Source organism: Schistocerca gregaria, chromosome 1 (genome assembly GCF_023897955.1).
Source record: "Schistocerca gregaria isolate iqSchGreg1 chromosome 1, iqSchGreg1.2, whole genome shotgun sequence".
Classification (NCBI taxonomy): Eukaryota; Metazoa; Arthropoda; class Insecta; order Orthoptera; family Acrididae; genus Schistocerca; species Schistocerca gregaria.
In genome coordinates, this window is record NC_064920.1 from 735,230,999 (window position 1) to 735,248,589 (window position 17,591).

The 17,591-nt window shown below is 40.9% G+C and overlaps 1 protein-coding gene across 1 annotated transcript in view; it reads right to left on the reverse strand.

Annotated features, from left to right (window-relative positions):
• Positions 1-15,697, reverse strand: part of LOC126271423 (iroquois-class homeodomain protein IRX-6) — a 776,927-nt gene extending 761,230 nt beyond the window's left edge. Inside the window, exon 1 of the mRNA XM_049974156.1 lies at positions 15,587-15,697. Coding sequence (XP_049830113.1) covers positions 15,587-15,608 — 22 coding nt within the window. The 5' untranslated portion in view covers positions 15,609-15,697. The remainder of the gene's footprint in view (positions 1-15,586) is intronic.
• Between the last annotated feature and the right edge of the window lie 1,894 nt (positions 15,698-17,591).

Sequence of the window (17,591 nt, forward strand, 5' to 3'; positions counted from 1 at the left end):
TTCCGTTGACGACCTACGTGAATTCCGCCACTTGAAATGCAGTGTGGAATATTTAGAAGTGACGAGATGTGATGTGACGGCCAGTGTGATCTGGCCACAAACGGCGGCGTCCTGCGTTCACGTGACCACAGCCTACTGTAAACAGTTCTGGGGCAAAGTTGTTACCATTTAACAGCTGGAGTGGCACTAACAATGCAAGCGGTGAGAGCGTTGTCACATGTGTCGCATGGTTAATGCTTATTTAAATAGTTTTCTACTCAATTTACGAAATAATTGTTATATTTTTGCCTTGCATGCATTAGGAAATAACCAAGAAAAAATTTTTTTCGTAAAATAAATTTAAGAACATTCGAATGTCACTGATTCAGTGGAAGAAGCTACAACTTATTCACAATGAAATACTTTGGTATGTGAGCGTATTGGCAGTTTACTCCACTGAAAGATAGAGAAGATAAAAACATATGTCACGTTCTTGTTGTGCATTCTTATTTTGGTAAGCACCTTCAGCACACATAAATTTTCTTTTGGTGGAGTCCAACGATTCGCCCATTCTTAAACTACACTCAACTTTCTAATGTATGAATATTTCTGTAAATGTATTTAACTTCTTTCAAAATCTAATATGTTGCAGATTCTTGCCATTTGTGGCTCAGATGTGGCAACAGTTGTTGAATTATTTCCTTCTGTGATAGGGAATCGTTTTGCTGCTTTTGACATTGTATTGTCGCGTCTCTGTGGTCTTCCATTTACGTACAGATGTGGCGGCTTGTTTGGTATATTAAATAATGTAGGTTCTACATTCCATACAGGTTTCCTACTTTTCATAATCACTGATTTGGTTGAATGTGCCACGAACAAAGTTTCGCTTTCTTGGGTAGATACTTGATGTCCTTCTGGAAAATGTCAGGCCTTCTGGTACTTACTAGCAATTTTTTGATATTGAACGAAAACGACGGTCTTCTGTAAATATCTGTACGTTACAAGAGAATCGTAAATAAACTGTCTTGTAATCTACTGTTTCATGTTGTCCATGGTGCTTATAAAACAGAAGAATGACAACTGTGGTGTCATTTTTTAGTTACTGACGCTCCTTGTTGTAAAAACTGCGTTATAAATCTGTATAAACGTTAGTACCCGTACTCACCTAATATCGTGATCAGAAGTATCGCTTGCGGCAGCTACACGCGCTGCTGACGCAATGGGTAACAAAAATGAGGGAGTGTCGCAACTGTTACGTTGGTCTGTGACGTGACAGTTCTAGCAAAACGCAGTGCTCACCCCAGAAACATTTCTACTTTATGTTTTTATTACAGTATAATATCAGACTGTGGTTTTAGCTCAATACAATCTGCGAAGGAAACCACAGAGTAGAAATATCCATGAAATGAGCATATCGTACTGGTAATATCGCAAGAATCCTAGAAACTCAGACGGGATGAAAGGCAATTTGTAAGGCAAGAATCTAAGACAATCATGCATGACATCAACTTTTAGGGGATTACGTATATCTGAAATACATATCCAATAACGTTAACGATTATTCTGCTGTGGAAAACAAATACGGAACTTCATGAACAATATCATCTGTCTGAACAGAAACCTGATATCCTTACAGCCTGACTATGAGAAACAAACGCAATGCAACTCTGGTCTGCAATCTGATTTTTCTCTTTCGCCTTACTTGCATTACATACTTAGTAGAGCAAAAGAGAATGCTAGAAGCTGGTGGCAGCAATTCAGATTTTTTTCATTGGGTCTAATTCGTCAGATTGTTAACTACTTCACAGACTAATTGATTTCCACAAGAAGACAAAGCAACAGTGGTGTTTGGCCCTTACTGCTCTCGCGGAAATTGATTTTACTGTGTGATTTCTCTCTCTCTGGTTGTATCAAAGCCAATCAGTATCATTAAAGAGTAATAGGGGATCATCTAATAGTTGTTTATTGCTCACAATTTCTTCAGGATGTATAACCCAACCTTAAAGAGTAATAGGAGATCATCTAATAGTTCTTTGTTACACACAATTTCTTCAGGACTATATAACCCAATTAATTTGTGTCCTTTGACTTCCAAAGCTTCGCACTGGAAGATTAAACATGGTGTGGTTTCAACCCCTCATCACTCCCGTCCGGCTAGCCATGCAGTGTAACACGCTACTTCCTGAGCGGGAAGCTGTGATGGTCCCCATGAAAAATCCGCCCGGTGGATTAGTATCGAGGTCTGCTGTGCCAGCCAGTCTGTGGATGATTTTTAATGCAGTTTTCCATCTGCCTTGGCGAATGCGAGCTGGTTCCCCTTACTCCGCATCAGTTACACTATGTCGGTGATTGCTGCGCAAAATCTGTCTCCACGTATGTGTACACCATAATTACTCTATCATGCAAACATTGGGGTTACACTCGTCTGGTATGAGACGTTCCTGAAGGAAGGGGGGGGGGGGGGGGGGGCAACTGGGGGCCGAACCGCACAATAACTCTGGGTTCAGTGTGGGGCGGTGGCCTATTGTGTTGTTGTGAACCACTGAGGGCTACGGTGGGATTAAGCCTCTCCATCACTTCTAGATCCCCAGTTCAATACACACAATATACACACCCCTCACCACACAGTCTTCACTTACAACCTTCCTTCTCCATACCAATGGTGTGTAGCTGTTTCTTAAAGTTCGTATGGCCAGTCATTAATCATACCATGAGTTTAATCTGTCTCCTGTTCAAGCCCAGGATTACAGAACTTATCTTGAAATATGGATTCGCCAACATTAGCTTGCCCTGTTTCTGGTTTTGGATCTTAGTTCATTACCATGCATGCTGTCGCCTGATCCAGCTACACTGTTTTGATTTTACCATCGTTTTTCCTTATGGTTAGGTTCCAGAATATGTCCCGCCCAGCACATCAGGCTTGTTTATCCCCTCTAATTCCTGAGTCACCAGAGAACCACAGTAGCTTTCTTCAACTGTTCCCTACTTCCAGTTGTTACCTTGATAGGTTTATTGAAGCACCTGGGACTTATTGTATAGTTCTGCCGCCGTTTCCCCGACCACTCCTATATTTTCCACAATCACTTTCATAGCGTGGGATTCTAGATTTCCTAAAATATTCCAGTTATTTCCAGTTTCTAACCAGTATGCCCCTGCCACTGCCTCCATTGCGAGCCAGATGTGTTATGGGTCATGTACAGCATGGTCTCCCTCCCAGCAGTGTATGTGCTGCTAATACAGCCAGTCATGGCTAAGCAGGCCAGTCTTTGCACCTTGCCAGGCTTCTTAGCAGCCACCCTTATTCCGTCATAATATAACCCCATAAATTATCAAAGTACTTATTACAATTAAATCCAGTACGTACTCCTGGAGTTCAGATACCATTTTTTACCACAAGCCTTCTAGTGCAAGTAAGAACGCCTTTCACCTTGAAACACATATTCTTCGAATTAGAGGTGGAGGGTGTCCATGATAGTTCAGCGTCCAGGGCTACCCATAGAAACTGCATTGTCCCCTCTATCGGCAGCGTTTCGTTAAAAAGCATGAGATTTCTTTACAAGCCCAGGATATGCTTCCTTGTGGATGGTACCACAACAGTTCCTTTTGGACTGGCCCTTCATATGACTATACTGTCTGCATATCCTTGGCAAAAGTAACCTATATTGTTTAACTCTTCAATGAGTCTATTAACCAGTAGGTTCAACAGTAGTGGGGACAAACCCAGTTCTTATTCATCATGGTGTCTTATACTTTCTGTCTACTCAACATGACCTTAATCCACCTGTACATTGTGGTCCTAATATCATTTTCTTCTGCAGCTGTAACCATGAATTCGAAAGTCGTGATGCTGAAAGCCCCCTTGATATCCAGGGAGACGCAGTTTCCTGTAAGTGTAGAGCTTTTTCCACCTTACCAACAAGTTGTCGAAGTCCTGTTTCACATGTTGGTTTTCATGTAGAGTAATCTCAGTTAACCTCCTTGCCTAAGGTGCACATTAATCAATTTTTTAATATCGTTAGGGGAAAGGCGCACAGACCGATCTCATTTCGTTAGACTTGGTATGATCAATTCTCCCTGTTTTCGGAATGAAAACCATTTTCACTGTCCTCTAATCATTTGGGCCTGATAATCAGAACAGTTGAAACGTTTCCACCGGTCAATTGTTTTCATTTATTTTTATTTTTAAATTTTCCCAGTTCTGCGTTTCGTTACCTGTAAACCAGTGCCACCCAGAGACTGAACCTTGATCTGTGCTATCTGCCAGAGATCATCAGAGAAATGATTCTTGGGAAGCACATTGAAAAGCTACTACCTATTGCTAGACTGGTGCAGTTGGTATGTCAATTTTAGTTTGATTGATAATCAGTACTATTCATATGATATTCCTATATTTTAACAAAAATATAATTATAATACATTTTTGATGAATAATGTCAGTGACTGCCGGACGAAATCCTCTCACTCTATGATAAATACCTTATTCTTGGTGGAGGTTTTGCATGAATTTTTCTAGAGTTGAGTGCACGATGAGCCAAGCTGATTGGGCCAGGCCAGTGACTCAATGTTACAACGATTCTTTGTGTCTGAGAGCTATGTTTTCAAGCACTCAGCCTTGCTGTTGCTAGAGACTAACGTTAAACAGGCGCCTTCCTCCCGTTTATGCAACATTTAAAAAATGGCTCTGAGCACTATGGGACTTAACATCTGTGGTCATCAGTCCCCTAGAACTTAGAACTACTTAAACCTATCTAACCTAAGGACATCGCACACATCCATGCCCGAGGCAGGATTCGAACCTGCGACCGTAGCAATCGCGCGGTTCCGGACTGAGCGCTTAGAACCGCGAGACCACCGCGGCCGGCCTATGCAACGTCCTTTGCGCATTGCTGAGGATGGGTCCTCGTTTTCTATCACAGAAATCATTAACCAGGAGCGACGAACACCTCCAGTCGGTGAAAAGTCGCGAGTTTCACTAACAAGTGTGACTGGGCCAAACAATATTCAAAGCAACCTTGTTAGTCGCCAAAGATTTGCTTTAAGAAAAATGTTCAAATGTGTATGAATTTCTTAGGCACCAAACTGCTGAGGTTATCGGTTCTTAGACTTACACACTACTTAAGCTAACTTAAACTAACTTATGTCAAGAACAACACACATATCCATGTCCGAGGGAGGACTCGAACCTCCGGCGCGAGTGGGTGCGCAACCAGTTATAGCTCCTCTAACCGCGCGGCAACTCCGCGCGTCTGACTCGTTTCCCAGGGGCACTATGTGAGGGACAGACAGAGGTAGATGAACATTTCGTCATGGCGTGACAAGTTTTTTGGTCTGATTTGTGAATATAAATTCTTTTCTACTTCGACCACACCCGTCGCCGCCCTAAGTCGGTGGATGACTCCTGGCCGAAGTCGTAAGAAGCCGCCTCACTGCCTAACCTAAATTAATTGCAGATTGGGATGACTCAAGACGACAACTTTTGGGAAGTGCATACTTAGACCAAACTACTTTGACTAAAACATCGAACAGCTGGAGAGTGGGTAAGCAACTTAGGGCTGTTTAAGAGCTCCAAGCCCAAGTGTATAATGACTGATTTCATAAAACTTTTACATGGTGGGCACATTGTTGACTAGCTAACAAAAATATAATTGGCAGGTACTTTGCAGATCCATTGCCACTAAGGCTGTTGAACTGACGGACTTTCAGAGGAGAGAACGGACTCAGATTTCGATAGAGAAGTGAGAGGATTCTCGATATCAGCTCTCGGTAGAGGACATATTTCTGCGCGGTCTTTGGCAGAGAGCACTCGACAGTTCGTAGGGGTTAACGACAAAGGGAAGACTGCACTTTGGTTCTCGAAAGAGAATAATTGACTTAGAGACTTCAGAACGCGTGTCGCATGATGCAGCAGAACTCAGAAGGTACTTCGCTACAAGTTCGCCCGCTTAGCTGATGCCGGCACGGTAGCTCAGCTGTTCGGTCAGAAGATTAGCTGGCCTCTGTAATAAAAAATTGAGAGAACTGATCAACTAGAACTTGAACGGGTGTCAGAAGACGTCCGCCCCGAACAAATGCAACGAACAATAACGAACAAAATGATACAAAAAAAGCTGGATTCGATTCCTAGCTTTGTATGAGATTTTACCCACTCGGGGACTGGGTGTTGCGTTGTAGTCAATACCACTTGATCATCACCGACACGCAATTAACCCATTGTGACTTCAGTTGAAAAGGTTTGCAACTCGGCGGCCCAACTTCTCCCTGTGGCCACCCCTTGTCATCAAAGCTATATGATCATTTCATTTTCACTGCCCTTCAGATACCGGAATGCTGAGTAGGGTGAGAGATAACAGTTATGGCGATTACGGTGCAAAAATACACGTCTATTTACCGGAATGCTGTCAGGGCTGGGCACATTTCAGAATCCAACACTTTCGCGAGCGCCTGCTGGATCATCATGCATCAGTCCGAAATGTTAGCTGCACCTGTAATTCTTTCTTCTTTTGACAAGACACCATCCATCACTGGGCCATCGCTATAGGTTTAATTACCAATAAATTCGGAATAGACTCCCGCTTTATCCCATCTCTGAGTTATATGGTCATTGCCAAAATGTTCACCTGTTAGATTTCTAGTGACCCACTACACGCAACAAGCGGCTACACGGGTAGCAGGTGTTGTGTGGCGTCGACTGGGCGGTTTTTTTTAGGTTAGATGGCCTCGGACAAGTACAGAAAGGGCAACAGCCTCAACGGGTGCGGGGCAAAGTCAGGACATGCGGGGACCAAGCAGAAATCGATATGTAATTGTAAACTGTCGAAGCTGCATTGGTAAAGTACCGGAACTTCAAGCGCTGATAGAAAGAACCGAAGCTGAAATCGTTATAGGTACAGAAAGCTGGCTGAAGCCAGAGATAAATTCTGCCGAAATTTTTACAAAGGTACAGACGGTGTTTAGAAAGGATAGGTTGCATGCAACCGGTGGTGGGGTGTTCGTCGCTGTTAGTAGTAGTTTATCCTGTAGTGAAGTAGAAGTGGATAGTTCCTGTGAATTATTATGGGTGAAGGTTACTCTCAACAACCGAGCTAGGTTAATAATTGGCTCCTTTTACCGACCTCCCGACTCAGCAGCATTAGTGGCAGAACAACTGAGAGAAAATTTGGAATACATTTCACATAAATTTTCTCAGCATTTTATAGTCTTAGGTGGAGATTTCAATTTAGCAGATATAGACTGGGACACTCAGATGTTTAGGACGGGTGGTAGGGACAGAGCATCGAGTGACATTATACTGAGTGCACTATCCGAAAATTACCTCGAGCAATTAAACAGAGAACCGACTCGTGGAGATAACATCTTGGACCTACTGATAACAAACAGACCCGAACGTTTCGACTTTGTATGTGCAGAACAGGGAATTAGTGATCATAAGGCCGTTGCAGCATCCCTGAATATGGAAGTTAATAGGAATATAAAAAAGGGGAGGAAGGTTTATCTGTTTAGCAAGAGTAATAGAAGACAGATTTCGGACTACCTAACAGATGAAAACGAAAATTTCTGTTCCGACACTGACAATGTTGAGTGTTTATGGAAAACGTTCAAGGCAATCGTTAAATGCATTTTAGACAGGTACGTGCCGAGTAAAACTGAGGGACGGGAAAAACCCACCGTGGTACAACAACAAAGTTAGGAAACTACTGCGAAAGCAAAGAGAGCTTCACTCCAAGTTTAAACGCAGCCAAAACTTCTCAGACAAACAGAAGCTAAACGATGTCAAAGTTAGCGTAAGGATGGCTATGCGTGAAGCGTTCAGGAAATTCGAAAGTAAAATTCTATGTACCGACTTGACAGAAAATCCTAGGAAGTTCTGGTCTTACGTTACATTAGTAAGTCGCTCGAAATAGCATATCCAGACACTCCGGGATGATGATGGCATTGAAACAGAGGATGACACGCGTAAAGCTGAAACACCAAACACCTTTTTCCAAAGCTGTTTCACAGAGGAAGACCGCACATCAGTTCCTTCTCTAAATCCTCCCACAAACGAAAAAATGGCTGACATCGAAATAAGTGTCCAAGGAATAGAAAATCAACTGGAATCACTCAACAGAGGAAAGTCCACTGGACCTGACGGGATACCAATTCGATTCTACACAGAGTACGCGAAAGAACTTGCCCCCCTTCTACCAGCCGTGTACCGCAAGTCTCTAGAGGAACGTAAGGTTTCAAATGATTAGAAAAGAGCACAGGTAGTCCCAGTCTTGAAGAAGGGTCGTCGAGCAGATGCGCAAAACTATAGACCTATATCTCTGACGTCGATCTGTTGTAGAATTTTAGAACATGTTTTTTGCTCGAGTATCATGTAATTTTTAGAAACCCAGAATCTACTCTGTAGGAATCAACATGGATTCCGGAAACAGCGATCGTGTGAGACCCAACTCGCTTTATTTGTTCATGAGACCCAGAAAATATTAGATACAGGCTCCCAGGTAGATGCTATTTTTCTCGACTTCCGGAAGGCGTTCGATACAGTTCCGCACTGTCGCCTGATAAACGAAGTAAGAGCCTACGGAATATCAGACCAGCTGTGTGGTTGGATTGAGGAGTTTATAGCAAACAGAACACAGCATGTTGTTATCAATGGAGAGACGTCTACAGACGTTAAAGTAACCTCTGGCGTGCCACAGGGGAGTGTTATGGGACCATTGCTTTTCACAATATATATAAATGACCTAGTAGATAGTGTCGGAAGTTCCGTGCGGCTTTTCGCGGATGATGGTGTAGTATACAGAGAAGTTGCAGCATTAGAAAATTGTAGCGAAATGCAGGAAGATCTGCAGCGGGTAGGCACTTGGTGCAGGGAGTGGCAACTGACCCTTAACATAGACAAATGTAATGTGTTGCGAATACATAGAAAGGAGGATCCTTTATTATATGATTATATGATAGCGGAACAAACACTGGTAGCAGTTACTTCCGTAAAATATCTGGGATTATGCGTGTGGAACGATTTGAAATGGAATGATCATATAAAATTAATTGTTGGTAAGGCGGGTACCAGGTTGAGATTCATTGGGAGAGTCCATCAACAAAGGAGGTGGCTTACAAAACACTCGTTCGACCTATACTTGAGTATTGCTTATCAGTGTGGGATCCGCACCAGATCGGGTTGGCGGAGGAGACAGAGAAGATTCAAAGAAGAGCGGCGCGTTTCGTCACAGGGTTGTCCGGTAACCGTGATAGCGTTACGGAGATGTTTAACAAACTCAAGTGGCAAACTCTGCAAGAGAGGCGCTGTGCATCGCGGTGTAGCTTGCTCGCCAGGTTTCGAGAGGGTGCGTTTCTGGATGAGGTATCGAATATATTGCTTCCCCCTACTTATACCTCCCGAGAAGATCACGAATGTAAAATTAGAGAGATTAGAGCGCCCACGGAGGCTTTCAGACAGTCGTTCTTCCCGCGAACTATACGCGACTGGAACAGGAAAGGGAGGTAATGACAGTGGCACGTAAAGTGCCCTCCGCCACACACCATTGGGTGGCTTGCGGAGTATAAATGTATATGTAGATGTAGAACAGTTCTCTCATTCTCTGCATTTCTTCTGAACGGACTGACCCAATAATAATTTGTTACTCATGTGATTATAGCTAGTGACAAAAAAGGCAATAACGTTTTTATCCTTCCACAGATGAAATTTATCTCTAGTGCAGTAAGATGTGTCTGTGTACTCTGAATTGCTTTCACAGCCCTCAGCTCTCTCTCTCTCTCTCTTTCTCTCTCTTTCTCTCTAGATCACATACACACACACACACACACACACACACACACACTCACACACACACACATACACACACTTCATTTTTCCATATCATCACAGGCAAAAAACAAAAGTAATCCCAGTCTCCTGGTTCTGACTAGTCCGTGCAAGTAGGCAGTGTTAAATAGCGGATGTGTGCTGTTAGTGTGTCCATATTGTTGGTCAGAAGTTGCAACTTAGCAACGTCTCTAAATCAAGTTTTCCAGAAATTCTCCAGACTGTTTTGAAGAAGAGAAAAGAGCGTGCAATTTTTGTCCCATGCGCCTTGGTTCCAGAAAAAATTAACGCATGAAGGCCTGCCGCAACTTGATTAAAGTGAAAATAATGATCATGGGTTGCCAAGTGTTGGCGTTATCAACACCAATCCACCACAAACGAAAAAGTACAGAAACTCACATGAAGGGTCAACGTTTTGACGGCATAACCGACCATAACCGACATTTAAGTCAATCTGACATAAAAGTTAAACAACATCTCAAAGAAGACTTTTCTGACAGTTTCACATGGTTTTACGAACGGTCTGCGCCTTCTACTCAAGTGGTGGTGGTCCATGTCGAATACCTGACCGTTAAAAGAGCCAATTTAACTTTTCCCATTATTTATGCAGTCCCGAACCGTTTTGGAAGGATGGGTTCCGTTTGTATTAGTGAGACGTGATGGTTTCATAACACGTTGTTTGGAGTGTTCTTACTAATACATTCCATTCATCTCGGTGAAATCTCCGTGTTCACTTTAAATAACTATCGTCTGGAAAATGGAGCAAATGGGCACACACGAAAAATGTATCCGTAGAGAGAACTTCTTGATTCCATTCACTGTATGATAAATAATGACGGTAGGAGAATGGTACAGTCATAATGCAGAGACAGACAAACAGGATATCATGTATCACGAGCTGGAGTGCTAAGGGTTCTGGACAGGCCTAGAGTTTTCGATCAGATGGCCCTAGCAATGAACAGGAGGTGACAACCAGCGGAAGATATAAGGCAGAATGTTCAGATATCAAGGGACTTGGAAGTGAAGTCGAACTGTAGTCACGAGAGAGAGGAGGGGAGCAATATTGCACTATTGAGGGTTGTGGTCTTTGATGATCATGGAACAGAGAATCATGTAGTCTTCTGTGAGAAATCGATAGAAGTGAAAACTATATAGCGAGAGCTGAAAAGCTGATGGACGGCAGAAAATAGGAAACTGTGCGAGCCAAACAAAAGCATAATAACCTAACGGTAAGGGAGGGAGATAAGGTAATAAATGAATCACACCATTAAGCAAACTATTTGGATGCGCGTTTTTAAAATATTTCAGGCAAATTACAGTAGGAATCCCCCAAAACCACAGATCATGTGTCAGTACAACTGCATAAAACCTATCAATTAAATTTCAGTAGGGTTAACTGAAGTACCAATGTGTGTTCTGAAACAATGCATACAGAATGTACAAGATATTTTAAGAAACATGATAAACGAATAGTGCACATTGGGTAATTTTCCAGGGTATTTAAAATAGGCAAGTGCTGTACTTCTCCTGAAGAAAGGTAATGCAGAAGACATAAAAAACTACTGGGCCATTACTCTGCTCTCACCATTCTCAAAAACAATAGAATCAGTTACGAAATACAGATTAATGAGTTACTTAAATAAATACTACATTTTAAGTGAATCACATTTTGGCTCCCTAGGTTACAGAAATACACAATAAGCCATAGCAGAATTCATAAAAATGGTACCTGATGCTGTTTCCAAGCATAAGTGAGTCACAAGCATATTTTTAGTTCTTTCTAATGCTTCTGATGCTGTCGACCATAATATTCTACTAAGTCAGCTACAACCATTAAGATGCATAGCTAACATCTGCTTCTGACCATATCCAGGAGATAGGGTACAAAGAGTAGTGATATACTTCAAATAAGCCTAAACTTTTAGTAAAACATTTATTAGAACTGGACATCCTCAGAGAAGCATATTAGAACCAGTACTGTTTCTAATGTACATCAATGACTTTCCCATCAGTTTAATCATGGAGAAAAATTCTCTTATTTAGTTAGTTACTTTCATGTTCCATGCGGCACTTTACTATAAATCATAATGATGTGGAATGAGTCTTTTAGAACCAAAAAATTAATTTTTAATATAGCATTTTTTTAAATGTAGAGGTGTGAGTTAGTAATTTCTACCCGCTGCCCTCCACATTACAGTAACAAAAATTCTTCTCTGAGATATAAGGGGTTGTCAAGGAGAGACTTTTTCAGTTTGTTTTGAAATTTTATTTTGCTATATGTCAGACATTTTGTATCACTAGGTAAACAATCAAATTTTTGGTTGCAGCATTGTGCACCCTCTTTTGTGCTAAATACTACCTTAATGTGGAGGTAATAAATGTTATTTTTCCTTCTGGTATTATAATTATGTGCATAATTGTTTCTCTTGAACTGCAGTGGGTTATTTACAATTAACTTCATGGGGGAATAAGTATACTGTGAAGTCAAAATGCATAAATCCTTAAACAGATGTCAACAACATGATCATACATATTGTCCTTGTAGTTTGTTTTTGATAAATAAAGATGTTCCTTCTTAAATGTGAGTTACTCTAGAGCGGTACTTCATATGAACTTTACTCCATATGACATAATTGAATGAAAATAAGTTGAATGAAAATAAGTTCCAGATTATTTTTCCTGCCAGATTTAGGTAAGAGAATGTAGAACTAAATAACCAATTACTTACAGAATTAGAACGTATTGTAAATGGATATGTCAGCGCCATTCTGGTGATTTCATAAAATCCGAATCAACTCAGATCAACGCCACTATAAATAAAGATCTGCGAGAATAGTTCAAAGCATTCCACAAACTCTTAATAAAGTACGTGGTACGTCTGGCTGTCCCACTGTTGTAGTTCCTACAACTCATGGTAACAAAACAATAACTTACCGTATACCATATGAAGTAACGACTGCAAAGTCGCTTTCTCTTGCACTACTTGAAGAATGATTGATTTAGCTCAAGTAGTTCCAGGTTTTACGCCAAAAAGGCGATGCCAACTTGCATGACAGGACTGAAGTTCTAGGCAACTTAACAGCTATCGCACTACTCATGTGCCACCTCCCACATCACCAAAATTTGACGCATGGGGTGCAGAGCAGCATACGTGGAACCAGAAGTATAAGAATAAAAGAAAATACCAAAGTCGGTATTACACTGTTTACCAAAGAAATGGGGGTGGACCATTCTATAGAAATAACCACAACGGTAGTTAAAATTTGCAAATCCGAATTAAGTGAAAGCAAAAATTACGTAAAAAATAATCAGACGCCCCTTTGTCCACATGATACTAGTAGGAAAAATTACAGCTTCGCCGTAAATAGTCTTTCTGTGGCGAATGAACTCCACTCAGACAATCACAACCAAGTTGCGTCAAATCTCTTTAAATGTTATTAAGCCCACCAATGACAGTCATATCACAATATGGGGGAAATCAAATCAGTCACATAATTATGCTATAAGCACCATTGTGGGACTAATTCATACCAATGTAGTGTTAGGTACAGGTGCCTCTATCAAAGTCTTACCCAAAAATTGTTTAATAAGATTAAAAAAGTAGATATACTTCCAACCTACCTGATAAAAAATTGTCCTATTGTCAGAGCTCTAGGTGCTAAGTCGGAACCTATCAAGTGGCAGACACAAATAAACATTATCATAGGAAATGGAATGATAGTATGCCCGCTCCTAACCATAAATAATCTTATGGTGGTCTGTGTACTGGGCATACTATTTTCAGAGAAACGAACGAAAAATTAGACTTTTCTTTGGGTATGCTCTTGAAGGTAAAAATACTGAAGTAGATTTAGTATAAGCTCTGAGTGGAACATGATAAGTACCACCAGGGAATTAAAATAAAAATTTTTCAGGCAACGAATGTACCTGAAGGTAGTCTCCAAACTCACTATGGTGAGAATAACAATAACAATCATAGATACGTGATATGGCAAAGGAATCTCCTTACCTTAACGCACAACAGCAATTATATTTAAGAAACATGCTTTTGAAATACTTACAGTTTTTGTGGAAAAATCTGGTAAGATAAATATGTATGTGTACCATATGGATGTGATGCCACATGACACATTCTGCAATAAGTCCCACTCCATTCTGCGAATGAAACGAGAGGCGTTTGTTCGAGAAATAAGAGGCATACTTCAGTGGAAAGTTATTGAGGAATCACATTCTTCCTACTATAGTTCATTACAATCAATAAATAAACCAATGGCCAAGAATGCTTACTTTAGGATGCAAGTGGCATTAATAAGATAATTGTGCCCTTCAGCATCCAACGTGAAAGCTTATATGAGCAATTGCGGAAATTTCATGGAATATGCCATTTAACGTAAGTTCTGGAGTAATTAGTATGTGTTCTCGGACACTGTCTTCTAGACAAAGAAGCGCTATATGTTGATGACACCTGGTTGCTAACTGCTGCATGGGAAAACACCTTGAATTACTGCACAGAACGTATTTAAATTTCTCATGTTGGAGCGACAGTTAAGTTGCACAAATCAAAGTTATATCTAAAGCAAATAAGATTTCTCAGCTGCGTCATATCTCCTGCAGGAACAACACTTTATCCTGATATAGTACGTGCAGTGAGAAATTTTCCAGCTCAGCACACAAAACGGCAGTTGAAAGCATTTCTTACCGTTCTTTCGTTTTTTTTCTTCTTTTTCTGCCTAGATAGTTACTTAACAGTTCAGCAGTTTTGAGTCTGTAAAAGTAGAATACCATATGGAATTGGTCAGACAAATTTCAAACAGATTTCGATGCAATAAGACATGCTTCAGAAAATTATGAGAACCTATGCGACCCCGACGTGAGTTTAGAGTTTTGTATTGCCACAGACACTTCATTTCCAGAAAATGGTGCATGTATATTTAAAATCCCTAAAAAAGACTGTACGAATGAAGTCACCATGATAAGTTTTGCTAGTAAAACTCTTTCAGAGGGCAAACGTGGACGGCGTGTTACCGAGCTAGAGGCTCTAGCCATAACATGACCGTTAAAGAAATTCAACTATTACATTTAGGAAAACATATTACAGTATCTTGTGACCACCACAGTATGAACTTTTTAAAAAAAATCTGTAAGCTACTGCATCGTAGAATTACGAGGTGTATAGGTTTTCTCCGGGAATACAGTTTCGAGATATTACCAGTAAAAGGGAAGAACAGTGTGCAGCTTAGGTTTTGTTGTGCCCCCTTCAGGGGCTGACTTATCTTTGGATCTGCTTTGTGCAAAATTTCATACATGCATGTATCTTTGCTCTACTGTATGTAAGCACAGATAATGCTGGCCAAAGTTTAATTAGTGGTTAGTTCACATAGCAGAAAATGTTTAAAGTATAATCACTTTAACATAACCTGGACATTTGTTTAGCAATCTGTAAGTGTAACGTTAGTATTCATGTGTCGGAAAAGGAAAAGTATAGGAATGAATATGAAATACTACTTGGTTTGCAAATGCAATTGAAAGATGAATAATTTAATAACGAGATCCGCAATGACAAATCGAGACTTTAACTGTATAATGTAAATACCAAGGCTCTGAGCTAGAAACTATTGGAGTCGTAATGAAGATTTAGCGTGTTTAAAGGACCACTAACTGTACGTTACTGAGAAGCGAAACCTACAAAAAAACATAACCTGTGAGTGAAATCCTGTGTTTGGTCACCCTTACTGTATGTAACTGGAATATTTCGCCGACCTGAGTAGACAAAAAGAAGGTGAATACTTTGTTTACCTGAATTTGATCCCATGAGCATCCGCCTGGTCGAAGTTTAGTGTGTCGAAGAGGAACTTTCTTGGTAGGTCCTAAAAGACATTCCACATGGCCGTGATCACCCGAACACGTTGCCCACTTTGCACCAGCACAGGACAGACTGTTTGCTGCACCCGCGCGACGCGGACTTCACCACAATCTCGGTTACGCAATCTACACCCGATTGTCGAGACAGACAGTTGCGTACGCGGCGTCGTTATAGAAATTTAAATGCGACTGGTCTAATGCAAATTTTCTTGACCTTTAATGTCATCCAGGCACTTGTGCTGTGAGATTACAGGAAACCCACGTCCCTGAATAAAAGTGAGGGGGATCTCTTAAAAACTATTAAGATTTGTTAAGGTATATAAAAAGACGTGTACATATATTGAATGTATGTTCTAAAAATGTAAATTTTGTACCTTCGTATTTCAAAACTTTTGTTTCAGCACAATCGCTATGAATTGTGCCAAAGCATCAGTGATTCTGTAGCAAAATTGTTTCACGATCCCAGTCTTTGCCGAAGATTGGACATCTGCACGAATGACAGCCTGCTTGAGTCGTGACGTCCGTGGACAGTGTGAACAAGAAAGTCATCTCCTGGACCCCATACTTCTAAGTAGAGCTCCCCATTAGACTCTCTCGTCTCCTGTCATCTGACTTCTTTGGTGTAAGGTTTAGTTTTCGCAGATGAGTGATAAGATAAATTGCATCAATTGTACTCATGTACTTGAAAACTGGAGTGCCAGAAAAAATGGCAAAATGACGGTTTACTCAAACCATCCTTTATCTGTGTCAGTGAAATAAGTGTATTTGTTAATTCATGTGTATGATACAACGTAGTAATAATTTTATGGATTCAAAGAGCAGAGAAGTTAAAGTGACGTCGTTTGTGAAAATCTGTGAATATGATGGAACGGACATGCGTTTAAACAGCGACTTGTTGAATGACGTTGTCAAGTCAATTATGAAAAACAGTGCGAACGCTTTTCTGCAGGACTGTATAATAAAACATTTAACTTTAATCTCACAGCTTAGACGATCTCAAACGTACAGTAAACTGCATAGCAGTTCATTCCCTGAATGTACTTCGACCTTCCTCTAAGAAAATATTCGCTATAGGTCTTATTAATACGACTAAGCAATTGGTATCGCCATTGTCGCAGTCTTAAATGCTTATTGTACGTTCCAAAACCTAACCTATTAGCAGCCAGGATACTAAGTCTGATGTCATTTTTTCAGATTCCTTTTATTACAAGGTCAAGTCTGATTTAAGAACTCTTCAGTTATCTTTCCATGGTAACGCACCATCGTGTAAAAGGTGGACCGGCAACACAGGCTTCGCCGCGGGGGGTTAGCCGAGCGGTCTCAGGCGCTGCAGTCATGGGCTGTGTGGCTGGTTCCGGCGGAGGTTCGAGTCCTCCCTCGGGCATCGGTGTGTGTGTTTGTCCTTAGGACAATTTACGTTAAGTAGTGTGTAAGCTTAGGGACTGATGTTAGTAGTTAAGTCCCATAAGATTTCACACACATTTGAACGTTTTGAGCACAGGCCTCGCCGATTTTAATTCCTCCTCCGCTCATTGAAATCGCACTTTTTCCCTTTTGCTTATGTTATTCCTTACAACCAACATTTAAAAAATTAATATTCAGAGAAAAGGCGATTACAACATGTACCGAACATAACATTCTGCTCAACCATATGCGATCCACACACAATAGGGCTAACAAAGGAGACTGAAGGTATACAAACAGGGCATCACGAATGGCTTGATCCATGGGCGGGTGTCATAGGGATGATGAAGAAACTGAAGGAGATTTAAACCTTCGAAACGCGTCGTGGAAATAAATAAAACGGTGACTGGTAACAGTGAACTTGTTGTTTCATTTAATGTCAAGTAACAGTCACGGTAAAGCCTAACCTAAAAATGTTCGCATTTAAAGATAGAGAAGAATTGCTTGAAAAGGGATTAGATATGGAAAGTGTTGC